At 47.3% G+C, this 20820-nt stretch overlaps 1 protein-coding gene across 2 annotated transcripts in view; it reads right to left on the reverse strand.

Annotated features, from left to right (window-relative positions):
• Positions 1-20820, reverse strand: part of LOC121005278 (alpha-2-macroglobulin-like protein 1) — a 234254-nt gene that overhangs the window by 53551 nt on the left and 159883 nt on the right. For both annotated transcript variants that reach the window (XM_040437916.1, XM_040437917.1), the window contains exons 24-26: positions 4542-4625; positions 2487-2663; positions 2262-2343 (exon numbers count right to left, since the gene is read on the reverse strand). In XM_040437916.1, coding sequence (XP_040293850.1) covers positions 2262-2343; positions 2487-2663; positions 4542-4625 — 343 coding nt within the window. The remainder of the gene's footprint in view (positions 1-2261; positions 2344-2486; positions 2664-4541; positions 4626-20820) is intronic.

Here is a 20820-nt window from a genome sequence, read left to right on the forward strand (position 1 = left end):
CTCCGGGTCAGTACGATTACAGTGATACCACATTTATATTGTTTTATGGGTTTTGTTTTTACAGCGTTCCCTATGAGATAAAACTGACCTGTTCTCTTTATTCTCCGGGTCAGTACGATTACAGAGATACCACATTTATATAGTTTTATGGGTTTTGTGTTTACAGCGTTCCCTATGAGATAAATCTGACCTGTTCTCTTCATTCTCCAGGTCAGTGCAATTACAGTGATACCACATTTATATAGTTTTATGGGTTTTGTGTTTACAGTGTTCTATATGAGATAAAACTGACCTGTTCTCTTCATTCTACAGGTCAGTACGATTACAGAGATACCACATTTATATAGTTTTATGGGTTTTGTGTTTACAGCGTTCCCTATGAGATAAATCTGACCTGTTCTCTTCATTCTCCAGGTCAGTGCAATTACAGTGATACCACATTTATATAGTTTTATGGGTTTTGTGTTTACAGTGTTCTATATGAGATAAAACTGACCTGTTCTCTTCATTCTCCGGGTCAGTACGATTACAGTGATACCACATTTATATAGTTTTATGGGTTTTGTGTTTACAGTGTTCTATATGAGATAAAACTGACCTGTTCTCTTCATTCTCCGGTCAGTACGATTACAGTGATACCACATTTATATAGTTTTATGGGTTTTGTTTTTACAGCGTTCCCTATGAGATAAAACTGACCTGTTCTCTTCATTCTCCGGGTCAGTACGATTACAGTGATACCACATTTATATAGTTTTATGGGTTTCTATGTGATAATACTGACCTGTTCTCTTCATTCTCCGGGTCAGTACGATTACAGAGATACCACATTTATATAGTTTTATGGGTTTTGTTTTTACAGCGTTCTCTATGAGATAAAACTGTCCTGTTCTCTTCATTCTCCGGGTCAGTACGATTACAGAGATACCACATTTATATAGTTTTATGGGTTTTGTTTTTACAGCGTTCCCTATGAGATAAAACTGACCTGTTCTCTTCATTCTCCGGGTCAGTACGATTACAGTGATACCACATTTATATAGTTTTATGGGTTTCTATGTGATAATACTGACCTGTTCTCTTCATTCTCCGGGTCAGTACGATTACAGAGATACCACATTTATATAGTTTTATGGGTTTTGTTTTTACAGCGTTCCCTATGAGATAAAACTGACCTGTTCCCTTCATTCTCCGGGTCAGTACGATTACAGAGATACCACATTTAAAGAGTTTTTCTTGTGTTTAATACTTACAAAAAAATAAATATAAAAAATAACTTTCAAAAATTAACTTTCTTTTCATCTCCATATTCTGACCCCCAGAACCTTTTTATTTTTATGTCTACAGAGCTGTGTGAGGGCTTAGCATTTGTGTGGCGCTCTGTAGCTTTCATTGATGCCATTTTGGGGTGTGTATGGCTTTTTGATAACTTTTAATTTAATTTTTTGCCAGCGAAAATGATGAAATGACTATATAGTATTTTTTTCCATTACAACATTCGCCATATGGAAATGATATATTTGAATAATTTGGGTGTTTTGGGGTGAAGACTATGATGTGTATATTTTTATTATGGGGAAAGGAAGTAATTATGATTTTTTTTTCTATTTTTAAAAAAAAAAAATTTTTTTACACCCTAGAGAACTTGCACATGTGATCATCAGATTGATTCTCTCATAAATTGCAATGAATTAGCATTGGAGTCTATAAAAGATCTCCTGTGTAACTCTGGAGCTCAGCTCCTTCTGAGGGACCAAGGCCCCACAGGGATTGCTGCTATGGGGAGCCTTTCCAGCCCGGAGTGCAGCTCTCCTGGGTTTTCAGTGCTCAGATGCCTTGGTCACATTTGACCACAGTATCGGCGGAGTTAAAAGTATGCAATCGCCGTTATTGCCGATCACAGACATTAGCCCTGTGCCTCTGAGGCGTGAAACAGGGTGTACCCAGAAGCTATGGTGCTCGCTCTGCTCCAGAGCATGTAACATCTTTAAAGCGACGTACCGTATATGTCCTCGTAAAGGGGTTAAAGGGGATTTTCTAGGACTTCGATATTGATGACCAATACGTAGGATAGGTTGTCAACATCAGATCAGGGGGGATTCAACACCCGGCACCCCCACCAAACAGTCAGAAATCTGGAAGCTTACAGCTCCGCAACTGCGTACTGGCAGTGCCGGGGTACTGCAGCGCAACTCCCAATTCAGGAAAATCCAATTATTTTGAAAATGAAGGACGGAATAGACGTTGCTCCCCATGCTCACCATGTGCTGCCCTCTGGATCACGGCTTCCAAAGGCGCTGTATGACCCGTCTGGGAGCTTATACATCAGCTGTCGGGTGTATCCTGTAAGATACCAACAAGGTTCGGGTAGACTGAAAATAAACACCCAATATTATGTTGTGCGAGCAGGCTCCTATATCGGTGCATGGAGCCTCATGGGGCACAGTTGGGTACAGAGACACAAGATGCCCTCTAGCAAGACTCACCCTTTTCCAACATGTCCTTGCCCTTCTGTAACACCGCTGAGTTCTCTTGCTTTGAGCTCTTCATGTACTGGATGATGAAGACATTTGGGGCAAAAAGAGCCATGTTCTGCTCCCCGCAGCCGTATGACATGGCCAGGAGGTTCCCGATGTTACTCATGGATGAGCCCATGATGTCACCTGGGTCCAGAGAGAAGACAGAGACAGGTAGTTTGTATACAGTCAGCTCCATAAATATTGGGACATCGACACAATTCTAACATTTTTGGCTCTATACACCACCACAATGAAACGGACAAGATGTGCTTTACCTGCAGACTGTCAGCTGTAATTTGAGGGGATTTACATCCAAATCAGGTGAACGGTGCAGGAATTACAGCAGTTTCCATATGTGCCTCCCACTTGTTAAGGGACCAAAAGTAATGGGACAGAATAATAATCATAAATCAAACTTTCACTTTTTAATACTTGGTTGCAAATCCTTTGCAGTCAATTACAGCCTGAAGTCTGGAACGCATAGACCTCACCAGACGCTGGGTTCCATCCCTGGTGATGCTCTGCCAGGCCTCTACTACAACTGTCTTCAGTTCCTGCTTGTTCTGGGGGCATTTTCCCTTCAGTTTTGTCTTCAGCAAGTGAAATGCTCAATCGGATTCAGGTCCGGTGATTGACTCGGCCATTGCAGAACATTCCACTTCTTTCCCTTAGAAAACTCTTTGGTTGCTTCTGCAGTATGCTTTGGGTCATTGTCCATCTGCACTGTGAAGCGCCGTCCAATGAGTTCTGAAGCATTTGGCTGAATATGAGCCGATAATATTGCCCCAAACACTTCAGAATTCATCCTGCTGCTTTTGTCAGCAGTCACATCATCAATAACTACAAGAGAAGCAGTTCCATTGGCAGCCATACATGCCCACGCCTTGACACTACCACCACCATGCTTCACTGATGAGGTGGCATGCTTAGGATCATGAGCAGCTCCTTTCCTTCTCCATACTCTTCTCTTCCCATCGCTCTGGTACAAGTTGATCTTGGTCTCATCTGTCCATAGGATGTTGTTCCAGAACTGTGAAGGCTTTTTTAGATGTCATTTGGCAAACTCTAATCTGGCCTTCCTGTTTTTGAGGCTCACCAATGGTTTCCATCTTGTGGTGAACCCTCTGTATTCACTCTGGTGAAGTCTTCTCCTGATTGTTGACTTTGACACACATACCTACCTCCTGGAGAGTGTTCTTGATCTGGCCAACTGTTGTGAAGGGGGTTTTCTTCACCAGGGAAAGAATTCTTCGCTCATCCACCACAGTTGTTTTCCGTGGTCTTCCGGGTCTTTTGGTGTTGCTGAGCTCACTATTGCGTTCCTTCTTTTAAGAATGTTCCAAACAGTTGTTTTGGCCGCGCCTAATGTTTTTGCTATCTCTCTGATGGGTTTGTGGTGTTTTTTCAGCCTAATGACGGCTTCACTGATAGTGACAGCTCTTTGGATCTCATCTTGAGAGTTGACAGCAACAGATTCCAAATGCAAATAGCAGACTGGAAATGACCTCTGGACCTTTTATCTGCTCATTGTAATTGGGATAATGAGGGAATAACACACACCTGGCCATGGAACAGCTGAGAAGACAATTGTCCCATTACTTTTGGTCCCTTAACAAGTGGGAGGCACATATGCAAACTGCTGTAATTCCTGCACCGTTCACCTGATTTGGATGTAAATTCCCTCAAATTACAGCTGACAGTCTGCAGGTAAAGCACATCTTGTATGTTTCATTTCAAATCCATTGTGGTGGTGTATAGAGCCAAAAATGTCAGAATTGTGTCGCTGTCCCAATATTTATGGACCTGACTGTATGTCCAGGCAGATAGAGAGGAGCTGCACAGAGCATCGGCGGCGGACCCAAAACATTATACCAGCGGTCCATCAAGTTAAATATGTAATGCCCCAGTCTCCCTGAGGAGGCGCTGCAGGGATCATTTACTGACAGGTCCCCCATAGAGTGCAGCTAATCACCAGCAGTGGAGAACCCCTTTAACTGTATTTTCCTATGGCTGTGTGCTCACCATAAACACTGACGAAGGCTTTCTCCGATCCTGAGACATAAGAGGACGGCAGCTCGAAATTCACAATTTCTGACACCGAACCACCTAGAACACACAGAGTTTTCAGGCAGAAGTTGTCAGGATACCCTGATGATGGGTGCTGATGTACTGGACCACAAATAATTAAAGGGTGGGTCTCACATAAGGAGTCAGGGAGAAAGAGACTGCACACAGGGACTATATCTAGGAGGAAGAGATGGCACACAGGGACGACATCTAGGAGGAAGAGACTGCACACAGGGACTACATCTAGGAGGATGGGACTGCACACAGGGACTACATCTAGGAGGATGGGACTGCACACAGGGACTATATCTAGGAGGATGGGACTGCACAGAGGGACTACATCTAGGAGGAAGGGACTGCACACAGGGACTATATCTAGGAGGAAGAGACGGCACACAGGGACTACATCTAGAAGGAAGGGACTGTACACAGGGACTACATCTAGGAGGAAGGGACTGCACACAGGGACTATATCTAGGAGGAAGGGACTGCACACAGGGACTACATCTAGAAGGAAGGGACTGCACAGAGGGACTACATCTAGGAGGAAGAGACTGCACACAGGGACTCCATCTAGGAGGAAGAGACTGCACACAGGGACTACATCTAGGAGGAAGAGACTGCACACAGGGACTACATCTAGGAGGATGGGATTGCACAAGGGGACTACATCTAGGAGGATGGGACTGCACACAGGGACTACATCTAGAAGGATGGGACTGCACAGAGGGACTACATCTAGGAGGAAGAGACTACACACAGGGACTCCATCTAGGAGGAAGAGACTGCACACAGGGACTCCATCTAGGAGGAAGAGACTGCACACAGGGACTACATCTAGGAGGAAGAGACTGCACACAGGGACTCCATCTAGGAGGAAGAGACTGCACACAGGGACTACATCTAGGAGGAAGAGACAACACACAGGGACTACATCTAGGAGGATGGGATTGCACAAGGGGACTACATCTAGGAGGATGGGACTGCACACAGGGAATACATCTAGGGAGGAAGAGACTGCACACAGGGAATACATCTAGGAGGAAGAGACTGCACACATGGACTCCATCTAGGAGGAAGAGACTGCACACAGGGACTCCATGTAGGAGGAAGAGACTGCACACAGGGACTCCATCTAGGAGGAAGAGACTGCACACAGGGACTCCATCTAGGAGGAAGAGACTGCACACAGGGACTCCATCTAGGAGGAAGAGACTGCACACAGGGACTACATCTAGGAGGAAGAGACTGCACGCAGGGACTCCATCTAGGAGGAAGAGACTGCACACAGGGACTAAATCTAGGAGGCTGGGACTGCACACAGGGACTACATCTAGAAGGCTGGGACTGCACACAGGGACTACATCTAGGAGGATGGGACTGCACACAGGGACTACATCTAGGAGGCTGGGACTGCACACAGGGACTACATCTAGGAGGAAGAGACTGCACACAGGGACTACATCTAGGAGGAAGAGACTGCACACAGAGACTACATCTAGGAGGATGGGACTACACACAGGGACTATGTCTAGGAGGATGGGACTACACACAAGGACTACATCCAGGAGGATGGGACTGAACACAGTGACTACATCTAGGAGGATGGGACTGCACACAGGGACTACATCTAGGAGGAAGAGACTACACACAGGGACTCCATCTAGGAGGAAGAGACTGCACACAGGGACTACATCTAGGAGGGAGAGACTGCACACAGGAACTACATCTAGGAGGATGGGACTGCACACAGGGACTCCATCTAGGAGTATGGGACTACACACAGGGACTACATCTAGAAGGAAGGGACTGCGCACAGGGACCACATCTAGGAGGAAGAGACTGCACACAGGGACCACATCTAGGAGGAAGAGACTGCACACAGGGACTACATCCAGGGACTACATCTAGGAGGATGGGACTGCACACAGGGACTACATCTAGGAGGATGGGACTACACACAGGGACTACATCCAGGAGGATGGGACTACACACAGGGACTACATGTAGGAGGAAGAGACTGCACACAGGGACTACATCTAGGAGGATGGGACTGCACACAGGGACTCCATCTAGGAGGATGGGACTACACACAGGGACTACATCTAGGAGGATGGGACTACACACAGGGACTGAAGGGATATATGTAACTCCATTGTATCTATACCATGTCTGAACTTCCTCTTTGTCTCATAAGTATCTGTTTTTTGCATATACTCACAGTTTCTGGGAAACGAAACTTAAGGTGAGGGGGCTGGGGAAATTCTACTATGAGCTATCTATTTTGTTACTGCAAAAAACATATGTGTACTCACACTATAGGTTGAGGTTAATACTAACATATGATTGGATGCAAGGAAGCTCAACCTCCTCTATATCTATCACTTCTATGTTGCTAATAAACCATAGTGAATTTGAACAGACACATGTTGGTGTTAAATCTGATTCATTCTCCTGGCGCCAGAAAAGACTTAATCCAAGCTGATCACCGAGGTCAGGTATCAGGGATACATAGTGAAGAGACGAATTTCCTTACAGCTTTGGGGGCTCGTGTCCGGGATCGAGAGGGTCATCCTCGGGTCCGGTGAGAAAGACATCGATTTTGTCCTCCATCTGATCCGAGGGCACTGGCCACGCCTCGACCCAAGTAAGTTGAACCATCTACTTAAGACTTCAGTAGGTCGCTGTGTCAGGGACACAGACAAGGCTCAGGGAGCCAAGGCTCAGGGAGCCTAAGGTGATTATAAGGGACTCCGGGAGTCCACATCACCGCAGATAGATAAAGTGCACTTAAAAGATATACTGTTCAGGGAACAGATGGTTACAAGCTTGGATTAACTCTTATATATATATAGTATAAGTATCTTAGAAGTGATAAGATTATCTGTTTGCGTGAGATACTGACCGGGTGGTAAGTGTACGGTCACATCCCACTGTTATTGTCAAATTGATGTATTTTTGGGTTAACTACTGTTAATGTGTAAAATCGTTTGTGTTGTGGAGGACCGCAAGACGCCCCACTCCTTCGGCTAGGAGAAATCCGTTGACCCGGAGATAGTGAACGCAAGTGGCGGTCCAAAACAGCAATAGTCGATAGGGGTCCAAAGAGTATAGAGAGACATTAAGATACGAATTCGCTGATCAGTTGACAGGATTTTGTCGGAGCCTTCACGGTTCAGTACAGCCAGTCCTGACAGTGATTGTCTCGCTTATTCTTTGAACCAAGAATATCAACATGGGAGGACAAGGGTCAAAAACAGATTACCCCAAACCTGAGACGGGAGAAACATGTAAAGTTTATGTTGCATGGTGTAGTCCCACAAAAATTACTTCCTAGTTAACCCATGGGTAGACAATTTTGCAGGATGTGATATCAATGGAGAATTGAAAGTTAAAATGTGAAAAAGAATGTTACTGAGAAAGTGTGGCCCCGGACAGGAGGTCGCCCGGCTGGCAACAGGGATCTGTGAAGTTAGAGCTTACAGACTGTGGACATCAGAACTCCTGTGTTGTTGAGGGGGGGTTCTAATGAGTGAGAAAAAAGAGCAGTGTCAGGATATTAATTGATGGCACTAGCAAGAAAGAAAGTGCCCCAGTGTCTGCAATCAATAAGATGCTTGTGTTAAATGTTCAGAAATGAACTGGTTAAGTTTTGGGCTGATTCATTTCCCCTGCATTAACAGAGAAAACATTTCTAAGATAAGAGAAGCAGGCAAAAGAAAAGGGGGGGGGGGGAGGGAATCATGCAGAGTAAGTAATGTTATGTGTAATAACACTATACAAGACGAAGAATTGTTCAATAATTTCCTTTCTTCTTTCACAAGCAGTGTAATGTGGGAATCTAGCTTTTAACAAAATTACTGTATGATTATAACATGTATATTGTCTTCTTATAAGAGTTGATTAATCACAGAGTGAAGACCAGAAGACATTGGAAAACACAGCACAACAGCGACATAGACCATCAGCAATTCTGGGTGTGGTGTGGCTATCTGTTTCCAGGAAAGCTGTGTTTGTCTGTGCTGCAAGTTTTTGAATGAAACAAAGAAAACTGTGTGGCTGGGTTGGAAGACATAAATGATTCAGTGGAATGTGAATGGGTGTGGCTTTGAGTTGTAGTTGAGTCGAAAATGTGTGAAGACTGATGGATTTTTAGCAGAGCTGTGTATGCAATTCACATTTTATGTATAAGGGCGTGGTTATGAGCTGTTTGTGAAAATAAGTACATGAAAATGTGAATGTGTATGGAGTACGATATTTGTTTTCATATAATATGCGCATTGAGAATTTTATTTTATTTTTCTTGGAAGTTTTTTTGTTTTGATTGGTGCCAACAGCGTTGATCGAGCTGTAAAAATTTTTTTTAAATTGAATTAGATGAAAAGTTTTTATGGGCCCTTTGTGTGTTCATGTCTGTATTGTCAGATCTGTTTGTTTCAATGTTTGAAGTTACGTGTTACATGTTAAGTGTTGTGCTTAACATCAGAGCTCTGTTCTTATGGATAGCTGGGACACTACTGACGGACAGAAGGAGGACCTCAGCGTCCGACTAAAAGGGGTGGACTCAGATGACTGAGAGTGGGAGGAAGGAGAGTAGGATTCATTGACTACACACCATACAAAGCAACCATCAAAGAAGGCAGTACACCTGTATATCAGAAACAATACCCGTTGTCCACAGAGAAAATTTAGGGCTTAAAGCCAATGATCAAGAAATGTTTAAAGAAGGGCATTTTGGAAGAGGTGATTTCACCCTTCAGCACTCCCATAAATCCTGTGGCAAAAGCAGATGGTTTAGTTCGCTTTGTGCAGGATTTAGGGGCCATCAACAACATCATTGTGCCTATAGCCCCTGTTGTACCTGATGTCACTTAATTACTATCTGCCATTCCAGCAGACGCTGTTTGGTTCAGTATGATAGATCTGAAGAATGCTTTCTTTTCTATCCCAGTTGACAAGAAGACCAGACTACTTTTTGCTTTTTCCTTTGAGGGACGTCAACTGACCTGGTGCAGAATGCCCCAGGGATATGCTGATTCACCTGTAGTGTACAGCATAGTCCTCCAAGCCACGTTAAAACCATGGTACCCCCCCAAGGTTCTGTGCTGTTGCAATATGTCGATGATTTGTTACTGTGTAGCATGTCAGCGGAGGCCAGCATTCAGGATGGTTTATCACTGTTACGATGGTTGTCAGGATGTGGTCACAAAGTGGCACTTAAGAAAATGCAATGGTGTAAAATGCAGGTTGAATACTTGGGCTTTGTCCTCACAAAAGGTGAAAGGAGAATAAGCGCAGAAAGGGTCCAGTCTATTGCGGGCCTGGTCACCCCGCACACCAAGAAAGAAATGTTATCTTTCCTTGGTATGATAAACTAGTGTAGACAATGGATTCCTGATTGCTCCTATTATGACAATGTTTTGAGGCAAGCCATTCTGGAAGAAAATCCAGATTTGATAAAATGGTTTTCTGAAATGTACAATGCATTTGATTATCTGAAATGTTCACTCATGTCGAGTCCAGGGCTGGACCTCCCTGACTATAATATGCCCTTCCACATGTTTGCACGCCAAAATTGTAAAACCATGGCGGGTGTACTGACACAAGAACACGGAGGCAAGTTGCGTCCTTGTGTATTTTTCACAAAGGTAATGCCCACCCCTGTTCAAGGGATGCCGGCATGTCTGCGTTCTCTTGCAGCCTGTGCTATGATGGTAGAATTGGCAACTCCTTTAACAATGTGACATTACACCATTTTGCACACCACCATTTATGATGTTATAGGCCTACTCAAGGGGATCCAAACTCAACACAGCAGTCAGCTGAGCTCATTGCACTCACTAGAGCATGTATTCTACATGCTGACAGACCTGTCACTATTTATACTGAGAGTAGGTACGCACATGGGGTAGTGTGGGACCATGGTATGATTTGGCAGAAAAGTGGATTCACGGCAGCAGATGGTAAGCGCATCTCACACTCACAGTTGGTCACAGATCTACTTTGAAGCCATTAGATTACCCTCACAATTAGCAATTGTCCACTGCAAGGCACACACCAATGGTAAGGATCATGTCTCACAGGGCAATGCGCTGGCAGATAAGGAGGCGAAACGAGTAGGCAAATGCAACCCCACAGGTCCGTGTAACCATTGGGAGATGCCATATCTGGCACCTCCAACCCCTGAGATGTCGCAAATGCTTACTGATATTCAAAGGTATGCCACTGAACAGGAACAGCAAGACTGGTGTTATCCAGTATTGCAGAAAAATCCTAAGACAGGATTAGTCTGCAAAGAGCGGAAGCCATGCATTCCCCAACACAGTGCTTCCATCTTTATAGCACATTTCCACGGAGTAGGACATAACAGCATTGAGATACGAATGGGTAGGCCTTTCCCCACACCGTGGGCAAAACGCCCCCCTGGTAGTGCAGGAAGGAAACTTGGACCTGATCGGAGATGAGTATGTTACTAATCTGATCAAGGTCCTCAGTAACACTGAAGAAAAAGTTGCTTGTAAGTCTCCTTCTCTTTGACAGGAACCAACCCATCCATTCCGGGTAGACGACCAGGTGATGGTCAAGATCTTAAAGAAGGGAAAGGAACCAGGAAGCTTCACCTACTGACCACCCACTGAGGTAGTCGCGATCACCAGAACAGCAGTCCTCATTGAACAGTCACCCATGTGGATCCACGCCACAAGGATTAAGCTGGTAAAGAAAAGAGAGGTACTAACGGAGGCAGAAAGCCTTGACCTCGAAGAGGACATAGAAGGGGTAAAAACGGGGGCGGACAGCCCCGACCCCCAACTGGGCGAAGTTCTCCCCGAGTTTTGGCAGTTGATTGACAAGGATGACACCTCTGATCACGCTGTCAATGATCTTATTGACTTTTTTGACAGATAGCCAAGCAGAGGTGGACATAATTAAGAGTGACATTACTACACTCTGGTATAACTCATCAAACACCCACGTTGCCATATATACCTTTTGTCTGTGTGATTTTATGCCATGTAGTATCTATGGTCTGAGTAGGGGGGAATACTCCCATAAGGCAACTACACCTGTTATAAGGGAGGAAATGAAGGTGTGAATCGATTTTTTTTTTTACAGAGGGGTATTGTGCTAATTATAGTTTTGTAAATATGTCATTCATTCAAACCAGGTATTTTCAATAGGAGACATCTACTGGATCTGTGGCTATGGTAAGATAAGGTCCAGGTTGGAGGGAAAATGGAAAGGAGAATGTGCCCTAGCTAAAGCTATTATAAAAATTCACATATTCACTGAAGTGGAGGAACACGTAAACTTTGCTACAAATAGATCAATACCTAAAGGTAGTTTCGATCCACATGTGTACATAGATGCACTAGGGGTCCCTGATGAGTTCAAGGCCAGAGATCAAGTAGCTGCAGGTTTTGAATCTATCATTCCTATAATTACCGTAAACAAAAATGTAGACTGGATCAATTACATCTACTACAACCAACAAAGGTTTGTAAATTACACAAGGGATTGCGATGCAAGGGATTGCAGAGCAGCTTCAAGCTGACTCCATAATGACATTCCAGAACAGAATGGGTTTAGATATGATATTAGCAGAAAAAGGTGGGGTATGCAAGGTGCTCACGGATCCCACATCATGCTGCACCTTCATACCTAATGACACAGGTCCCAATAATAAGGATAACACACCCAGTGGATACATGAAATATCTGAAGATATATAGACAGAAGAAAGAAAGAAAGAAAGAAAGAAAGAAAGAAAGAAAGAAAGAAAGAAAGAAAGAAAGAAAGAAAGAAAGAAAGAACCATATAGTATAAGATATATAAGGTTCAAAGAGGGGATTGAAGGGATACATGTAACTCCATTGTATCTATACCATGTCTGAACTTCCTCTTTGTCTCATAAGTATCTGTTTCTTGCATATACTCACAGTTTCTGGGAAACAAAACTTAAGGTGAGGGAAATTCTACTATGAGCTATCTATTTTGTTACTGCAAAAAACGTATGTGTACTCACACTATAGGTTGAGGTTAATACTAACATATGATTGGATGTCAAGGAAGCTCAACCTCCTCTATATCTATCACTTCTATGTTGCTAATAAACCAGAGTGAATTTGAACAGACACATGTTGGTGTTAAATCTGATTCATTCTCCTGGCGCCAGAAAAGACTTAATCCAAGCTGATCACCGAGGTCAGGTATCAGGGATACCTAGTGAAGAGACGAATTTCCTTACAGGGACTACATCTAGAAGGAAGAGACTGCACACAGGGACTACATCTAGGAGGATGGGACTACACACAGGGACTACATCTAGGAGGAAGAGACTGCACACAGGGACTACATCTAGGAGGAAGAGACTGCACACAGGGACTCCATCTAGGAGGAAGAGACGGCACACAGGGACTACATCTAGGAGGAAGAGACTGCACACAAGGACTACATCTAGGAGGAAGAGACTGCACACAAGGACTACATCTAGGAGGAAGAGACTGCACACAGGGACTACATCTAGGAGGAAGAGACGGCACACAGGGACTCCATCTAGGAGGATGGGACTGCACACAGGGACTACATCTAGGAGGAAGAGACTGCACACAGGGACTACATCTAGGAGGAAGAGACTGCAAACAGGGACTACATCTAGGAGGATGGGACTGCACACAGGGACTACATCTAGGAGGAAGAGACTGCACACAGGGACTACATCTAGGAGGAAGAGACTGCACACACGGACTACATCTAGGAGGATGAGACTGCACACAGGGACTACATCTAGGAGGATGGGACTGCACACAGGGACTACATCTAGGAGGAAGAGACTGAACACAGGGACTACATCTAGGAGGAGGAGACTGCACACAGGGATTACATCTAGGAGGAAGAGACTGCACACAAGGACTACATCTAGGAGAATGGGACTGCACACAGGGACTACATCTAGGAGGAAGAGACTGCACACAGGGACTACATCTAGGAGGATGGGACTGCACACAGGGACTACATCTAGGAGGAAGAGACTGCACACACGGACTACATCTAGGAGGATGAGACTGCACACAGGGACTACATCTAGGAGGATGGGACTGCACACAGGGACTACATCTAGGAGGAAGAGACTGCACACAGGGACTACATCTAGGAGGAGGAGACTGCACACAGGGACTACATCTAGGAGGATGGGACTGCACACAGGGACTACATCTAGGAGGAAGAGACTGCACACAGGGACTACATCTAGGAGGAGGAGACTGCACACAGGGGCTACATCTAGGAGGATGGGACTGCACACAGGGACTACATCTAGGAGGAAGAGACTGCACACAGGGACTACATCTAGGAGGAGGAGACTGCACACAGGGACTACATCTAGGAGGAAGAGACTGCACACAGGGACTACATCTAGGAGGATGGGACGGCACACAGGGACTACATCTAGGAGGATGGGACTGCACACAGGGACTACATCTAGGAGGAAGAGACTGCACACAGGGACTACATCTAGGAGGAAGAGACTGCACACAGGGACTACGTCTAGGAGGAAGAGACTGCACACAAGGACTACATCTAGGAGGAAGAGACTGCACACAGGGACTACATCTAGGAGGATGGGACTGCACACAGGGACTACATCTAGGAGGAAGAGACTGCACACAGGGACTACATCTAGGAGGATGGGACGGCACACAGGGACTACATCTAGGAGGATGGGACTGCACACAGGGACTACATCTAGGAGGAAGAGACTGCACACAGGGACTACGTCTAGGAGGAAGAGACTGCACACAGGGACTACGTCTAGGAGGAAGAGACTGCACACAGGGACTACATCTAGGAGGAAGAGACTACACACAGGGACTATATGCAGGAGGATGGGACTGCACACAGGGACTACGTCTAGGAGGAAGAGACTGCACACAGGGACTACATCTAGGAGGATGGGACTGCACACAGGGACTACATCTAGGAGGATGGGACTGCACACAGGGACTACATCCAGGCGGAAGAGACTGCACACCGGGACTACATCTAGGAGGAAGAGACTGCACACAGGGACTACATCTAGGAGGAAGAGACTGCACACAGGGACTACATCTAGGAGGAAGAGACTGCACACAGGGACTACATCTAGGAGGAAGAGACTGCACACAGGGACTACATCTAGGAGGAAGAGACTGCACACAGGGACTACATCTAGGAGGAAGAGACTGTACACAGGGACTACATCTAGGAGGAAGAGACTGCACACAAGGACTACATCTAGGAGGATGGGACTGCACACAGGGACTACATCTAGGAGGAAGAGACTGCACACAGGGACTACATCTAGGAGGATGGGACTGCACACAGGGACTACATCTAGGAGGAAGAGACTGCACACAAGGACTACATCTAGGAGGATGGGACTGCACACAGGGACTACATCTAGGAGGAAGAGACTGCACACAGGGACTACATCTAGGAGGATGGGACTGCACACAGGGACTAAATCTAGGAGGAGGTGACTGCACACAGGGACTCCATCTAGGAGGAAGAGACTGTACACAGGGACTACATCTAGGAGGAAGAGACTGCACACAAGGACTACATCTAGGAGGATGGGACTGCACACAGGGACTACATCTAGGAGGAAGAGACTGCACACAGGGACTACATCTAGGAGGATGGGACTGCACACAGGGACTACATCTAGGAGGAAGAGACTGCACACAAGGACTACATCTAGGAGGATGGGACTGCACACAGGGACTACATCTAGGAGGAAGAGACTGCACACAAGGACTACATCTAGGAGGATGGGACTGCACACAGGGACTACGTCTAGGAGGAAGAGACTGCACACAGGGACTACATCTAGGAGGAAGAGACTGCACACAGGGACTACATCTAGGAGGAAGAGACTGCACACAAGGACTACATCTAGGAGAATGGGACTGCACACAGGGACTACATCTAGGAGGAAGAGACTACACACAGGGACTATATCCAGGAGGATGGGACTGCACACAGGGACTACGTCTAGGAGGAAGAGACTGCACAGAGGAGCTACATCTAGGAGGAAGAGACTGCACACAGGGACTACATCTAGGAGGAAGAGACTGCACACAGGGACTACATCTAGGAGGAGGAGACTGCACACAGGGACTACATCTAGGAGGAAGAGACTGCACACAGGGACTACATCTAGGAGGAAGAGACTGCACACAGGGACTACATCTAGGAGGAAGAGACTGCACACAGGGACTACATCTAGGAGGAAGAGACTGCACACAGGGACTACATCTAGGAGGAAGAGACTGCACACAGGGACTCCATCTAGGAGGAAGAGACTGCACTCAGGGACTACATCTAGGAGGAAGAGACTGCACACAGGGACTACATCTAGGAGGATGGGACTGCACACAGGGACTACATCTAGGAGGATGGGACTGCACACAGGGACTACATCTAGGAGGAAGAGACTGCACACAGGGACTACATCTAGGAGGATGAGACTGCACACAGGGACTACATCTAGGAGGATGGGACTGCACACAGGGACTACATCTAGGAGGAAGAGACTGCACACAGGGACTACATCTAGGAGGAGGAGACTGCACACAGGGACTACATCTAGGAGGAAGAGACTGCACACAGGGACTACATCTAGGAGGATGGGACTGCACACAGGGACTACATCTAGGAGGAAGAGACTGCACACAGGGACTCCATCTAGGAGGAAGAGACTGCACACAGGGACTACATCTAGGAGGATGGGACTGCACACAGGGACTACATCTAGGAGGAAGAGACTGCACACAGGGACTACATCTAGGAGGAAGAGACTGCACACAGGGACTACATCTAGGAGGATGGGACTGCACACAGGGACTACATCTAGGAGGAAGAGACTGCACACAGGGACTACATCTAGGAGGATGGGACTGCACACAGGGACTACATCTAGGAGGATGGGACTGCACACAGGGACTACATCTAGGAGGATGGGACTGCACACAGGGACTACATCTAGGAGGAAGAGACTGCACACAGGGACTACATCTAGGAGGATGGGACGGCACACAGGGACTACATCTAGGAGGATGGGACTGCGCACAGGGACTACATCTAGGAGGAAGAGACTGCACACAGGGACTACATCTAGGAGGAAGAGACTGCACACAGGGACTACATCTAGGAGGATGGGACGGCACACAGAGACTACATCTAGGAGGATGGGACTGCACACAGGGACTACATCTAGGAGGAAGAGACTGCACACAGGGACTACATCTAGGAGGAAGAGACTGCACACAGGGACTACGTCTAGGAGGAAGAGACTGCACACAGGGACTACATCTAGGAGGAAGAGACTGCACACAGGGACTACATCTAGGAGGAAGAGACTGCACACAGGGACTACATCTAGGAGGAAGAGACTGCACACAGGGACTACATCTAGGAGGATGAGACTGCACACAGGGACTACATCTAGGAGGAAGAGACTGCACACAGGGACTACATCTAGGAGGAAGAGACTGCACACAGGGACTACATCTAGGAGGAAGAGACTGCACACGGGGACTACATCTAGGAGGAAGAGACTGCACACAGGGTCTACATCTAGGAGGAAGAGACTGCACACAGGGACTACATCTAGGAGGAAGAGACTGCACACAGGGACTACATCTAGGAGGAAGAGACTGCACACAGGGACTACATCTAGGAGGAAGAGACTGCACACAGGGACTACATCTAGGAGGAAGAGACTGCACACGGGGACTACATCTAGGAGGAAGAGACTGCACACAGGGACTACATCTAGGAGGAAGAGACTGCACACAGGGACTACATCTAGGAGGAAGAGACTGTACACAGGGACTACATCTAGGAGGAAGAGACTGCACACAGGAACTACATCTAGGAGGATGGGACTGCACACAGGGACTACATCTAGGAGGATGGGACTGCACACAGGGACTAAATCTAGGAGGAGGTGACTGCACACAGGGACTACGTCTAGGAGGAAGAGACTGCACACAGGGACTACATCTAGGAGGAAGAGACTGCACACAGGGACTACATCTAGGAGGAAGAGACTGCACACAAGGACTACATCTAGGAGAATGGGACTGCACACAGGGACTACATCTAGGAGGAAGAGACTACACACAGGGACTATATCCAGGAGGATGGGACTGCACACAGGGACTACGTCTAGGAGGAAGAGACTGCACAGAGGAGCTACATCTAGGAGGAAGAGACTGCACACAGGGACTACATCTAGGAGGAAGAGACTGCACACAGGGACTACATCTAGGAGGAGGAGACAGCACACAGGGACTACATCTAGGAGGAAGAGACTGCACACAGGGACTACATCTAGGAGGAAGAGACTGCACACAGGGACTACATCTAGGAGGAAGAGACTGCACACAGGGACTACATCTAGGAGGAAGAGACTGCACACAGGGACTACATCTAGGAGGAAGAGACTGCACACAGGGACTCCATCTAGGAGGAAGAGACTGCACTCAGGGACTACATCTAGGAGGAAGAGACTGCACACAGGGACTACATCTAGGAGGATGGGACTGCACACAGGGACTACATCTAGGAGGAAGAGACGGCACACAGGGACTACATCTAGGAGGAAGAGACTGCACACAGGGACTACATCTAGGAGGAAGAGACTGCACACAGGGACTACATCTAGGAGGAAGAGACTGCACACAGGGACTACATCTAGGAGGATGGGACTGCACACAGGGACTACATCTAGGAGGATGGGACTGCACACAGGGACTACATCTAGGAGGAAGAGACTGCACACACGGACTACATCTAGGAGGATGAGACTGCACACAGGGACTACATCTAGGAGGATGGGACTGCACACAGGGACTACATCTAGGAGGAAGAGACTGCACACAGGGACTACATCTAGGAGGAGGAGACTGCACACAGGGACTATATCCAGGAGGATGGGACTGCACACAGGGACTACGTCTAGGAGGAAGAGACTGCACAGAGGAGCTACATCTAGGAGGAAGAGACTGCACACAGGGACTACATCTAGGAGGAAGAGACTGCACACAGGGACTACATCTAGGAGGAGGAGACTGCACACAGGGACTACATCTAGGAGGAAGAGACTGCACACAGGGACTACATCTAGGAGGAAGAGACTGCACACAGGGACTACATCTAGGAGGAAGAGACTGCACACAGGGACTACATCTAGGAGGAAGAGACAGGGACTACATCTAGGAGGAAGAGACTGCACACAGGGACTCCATCTAGGAGGAAGAGACTGCACTCAGGGACTACATCTAGGAGGAAGAGACTGCACACAGGGACTACATCTAGGAGGATGGGACTGCACACAGGGACTACATCTAGGAGGAAGAGACGGCACACAGGGACTACATCTAGGAGGAAGAGACTGCACACAGGGACTACATCTAGGAGGAAGAGACTGCACACAGGGACTACATCTAGGAGGATGGGACTGCACACAGGGACTACATCTAGGAGGATGGGACTGCACACAGGGACTCCATCTAGGAGGAAGAGACTGCACTCAGGGACTACATCTAGGAGGAAGAGACTGCACACAGGGACTACATCTAGGAGGATGGGACTGCACACAGGGACTACATCTAGGAGGAAGAGACTGCACACACGGACTACATCTAGGAGGATGAGACTGCACACAGGGACTACATCTAGGAGGAAGAGACTGCACACAGGGACTACATCTAGGAGGAGGAGACTGCACACAGGGACTACATCTAGGAGGAAGAGACTGCACACAGGGACTACATCTAGGAGGATGGGACTGCACACAGGGACTACATCTAGGAGGAAGAGACTGCACACAGGGACTACATCTAGGAGGAAGAGACTGCACACAGGGACTACATCTAGGAGGAAGAGACTGCACACAGGGACTACATCTAGGAGGATGGGACTGCACACAGGAACTACATCTAGGAGGAAGAGACTGCACACAGGGACTACATCTAGGAGGAAGAGACTGCACACAGGGACTACATCTAGGAGGATGGGACTGCACACAGGGACTACATCTAGGAGGAAGAGACTGCACACAGGGACTCCATCTAGGAGGATGGGACTGCACACAGGGACTACATCTAGGAGGATGGGACTGCACACAGGGACTACATCTAGGAGGATGGGACTGCACACAGGGACTACATCTAGGAGGAAGAGACTGCACACAGGGACTACATCTAGGAGGAAGAGACTGCACACAGGGACTACATCTAGGAGGATGGGACGGCACACAGGGACTACATCTAGGAGGATGGGACTGCACACAGGGACTACATCTAGGAGGAAGAGACTGCACACAGGGACTACGTCTAGGAGGAAGAGACTGCACACAGGGACTACGTCTAGGAGGAAGAGACTGCACACAGGGACTACATCTAGGAGGAAGAGACTACACACAGGGACTATATGCAGGAGGATGGGACTGCACACAGGGACTACGTCTAGGAGGAAGAGACTGCACACAGGGACTACATCTAGGAGGATGGGACTGCACACAGGGACTACATCTAGGAGGATGGGACTGCACACAGGGACTACATCCAGGCGGAAGAGACTGCACACCGGGACTACATCTAGGAGGAAGAGACTGCACACAGGGACTACATCTAGGAGGAAGAGACTGCACACAGGGACTACATCTAGGAGGAAGAGACTGCACACGGGGACTACATCTAGGAGGAAGAGACTGCACACAGGGACTACATCTAGGAGGAAGAGACTGCACACAGGGACTACATCTAGGAGGAAGAGACTGTACACAGGGACTACATCTAGGAGGAAGAGACTGCACACAAGGACTACATCTAGGAGGATGGGACTGCACACAGGGACTACATCTAGGAGGAAGAGACTGCACACAGGGACTACATCTAGGAGGATGGGACTGCACACAGGGACTACATCTAGGAGGAAGAGACTGCACACAAGGACTACATCTAGGAGGATGGGACTGCACACAGGGACTACATCTAGGAGGAAGAGACTGCACACAGGGACTACATCTAGGAGGATGGGACTGCACACAGGGACTAAATCTAGGAGGAGGTGACTGCACACAAGGACTACATCTAGGAGGAAGAGACTGTACACAGGGACTACATCTAGGAGGAAGAGACTGCACACAAGGACTACATCTAGGAGGATGGGACTGCACACAAGGACTAAAT

This window comes from Bufo bufo, chromosome 6, assembly GCF_905171765.1.
Source record: "Bufo bufo chromosome 6, aBufBuf1.1, whole genome shotgun sequence".
NCBI lineage: Eukaryota > Metazoa > Chordata > Amphibia > Anura > Bufonidae > Bufo > Bufo bufo.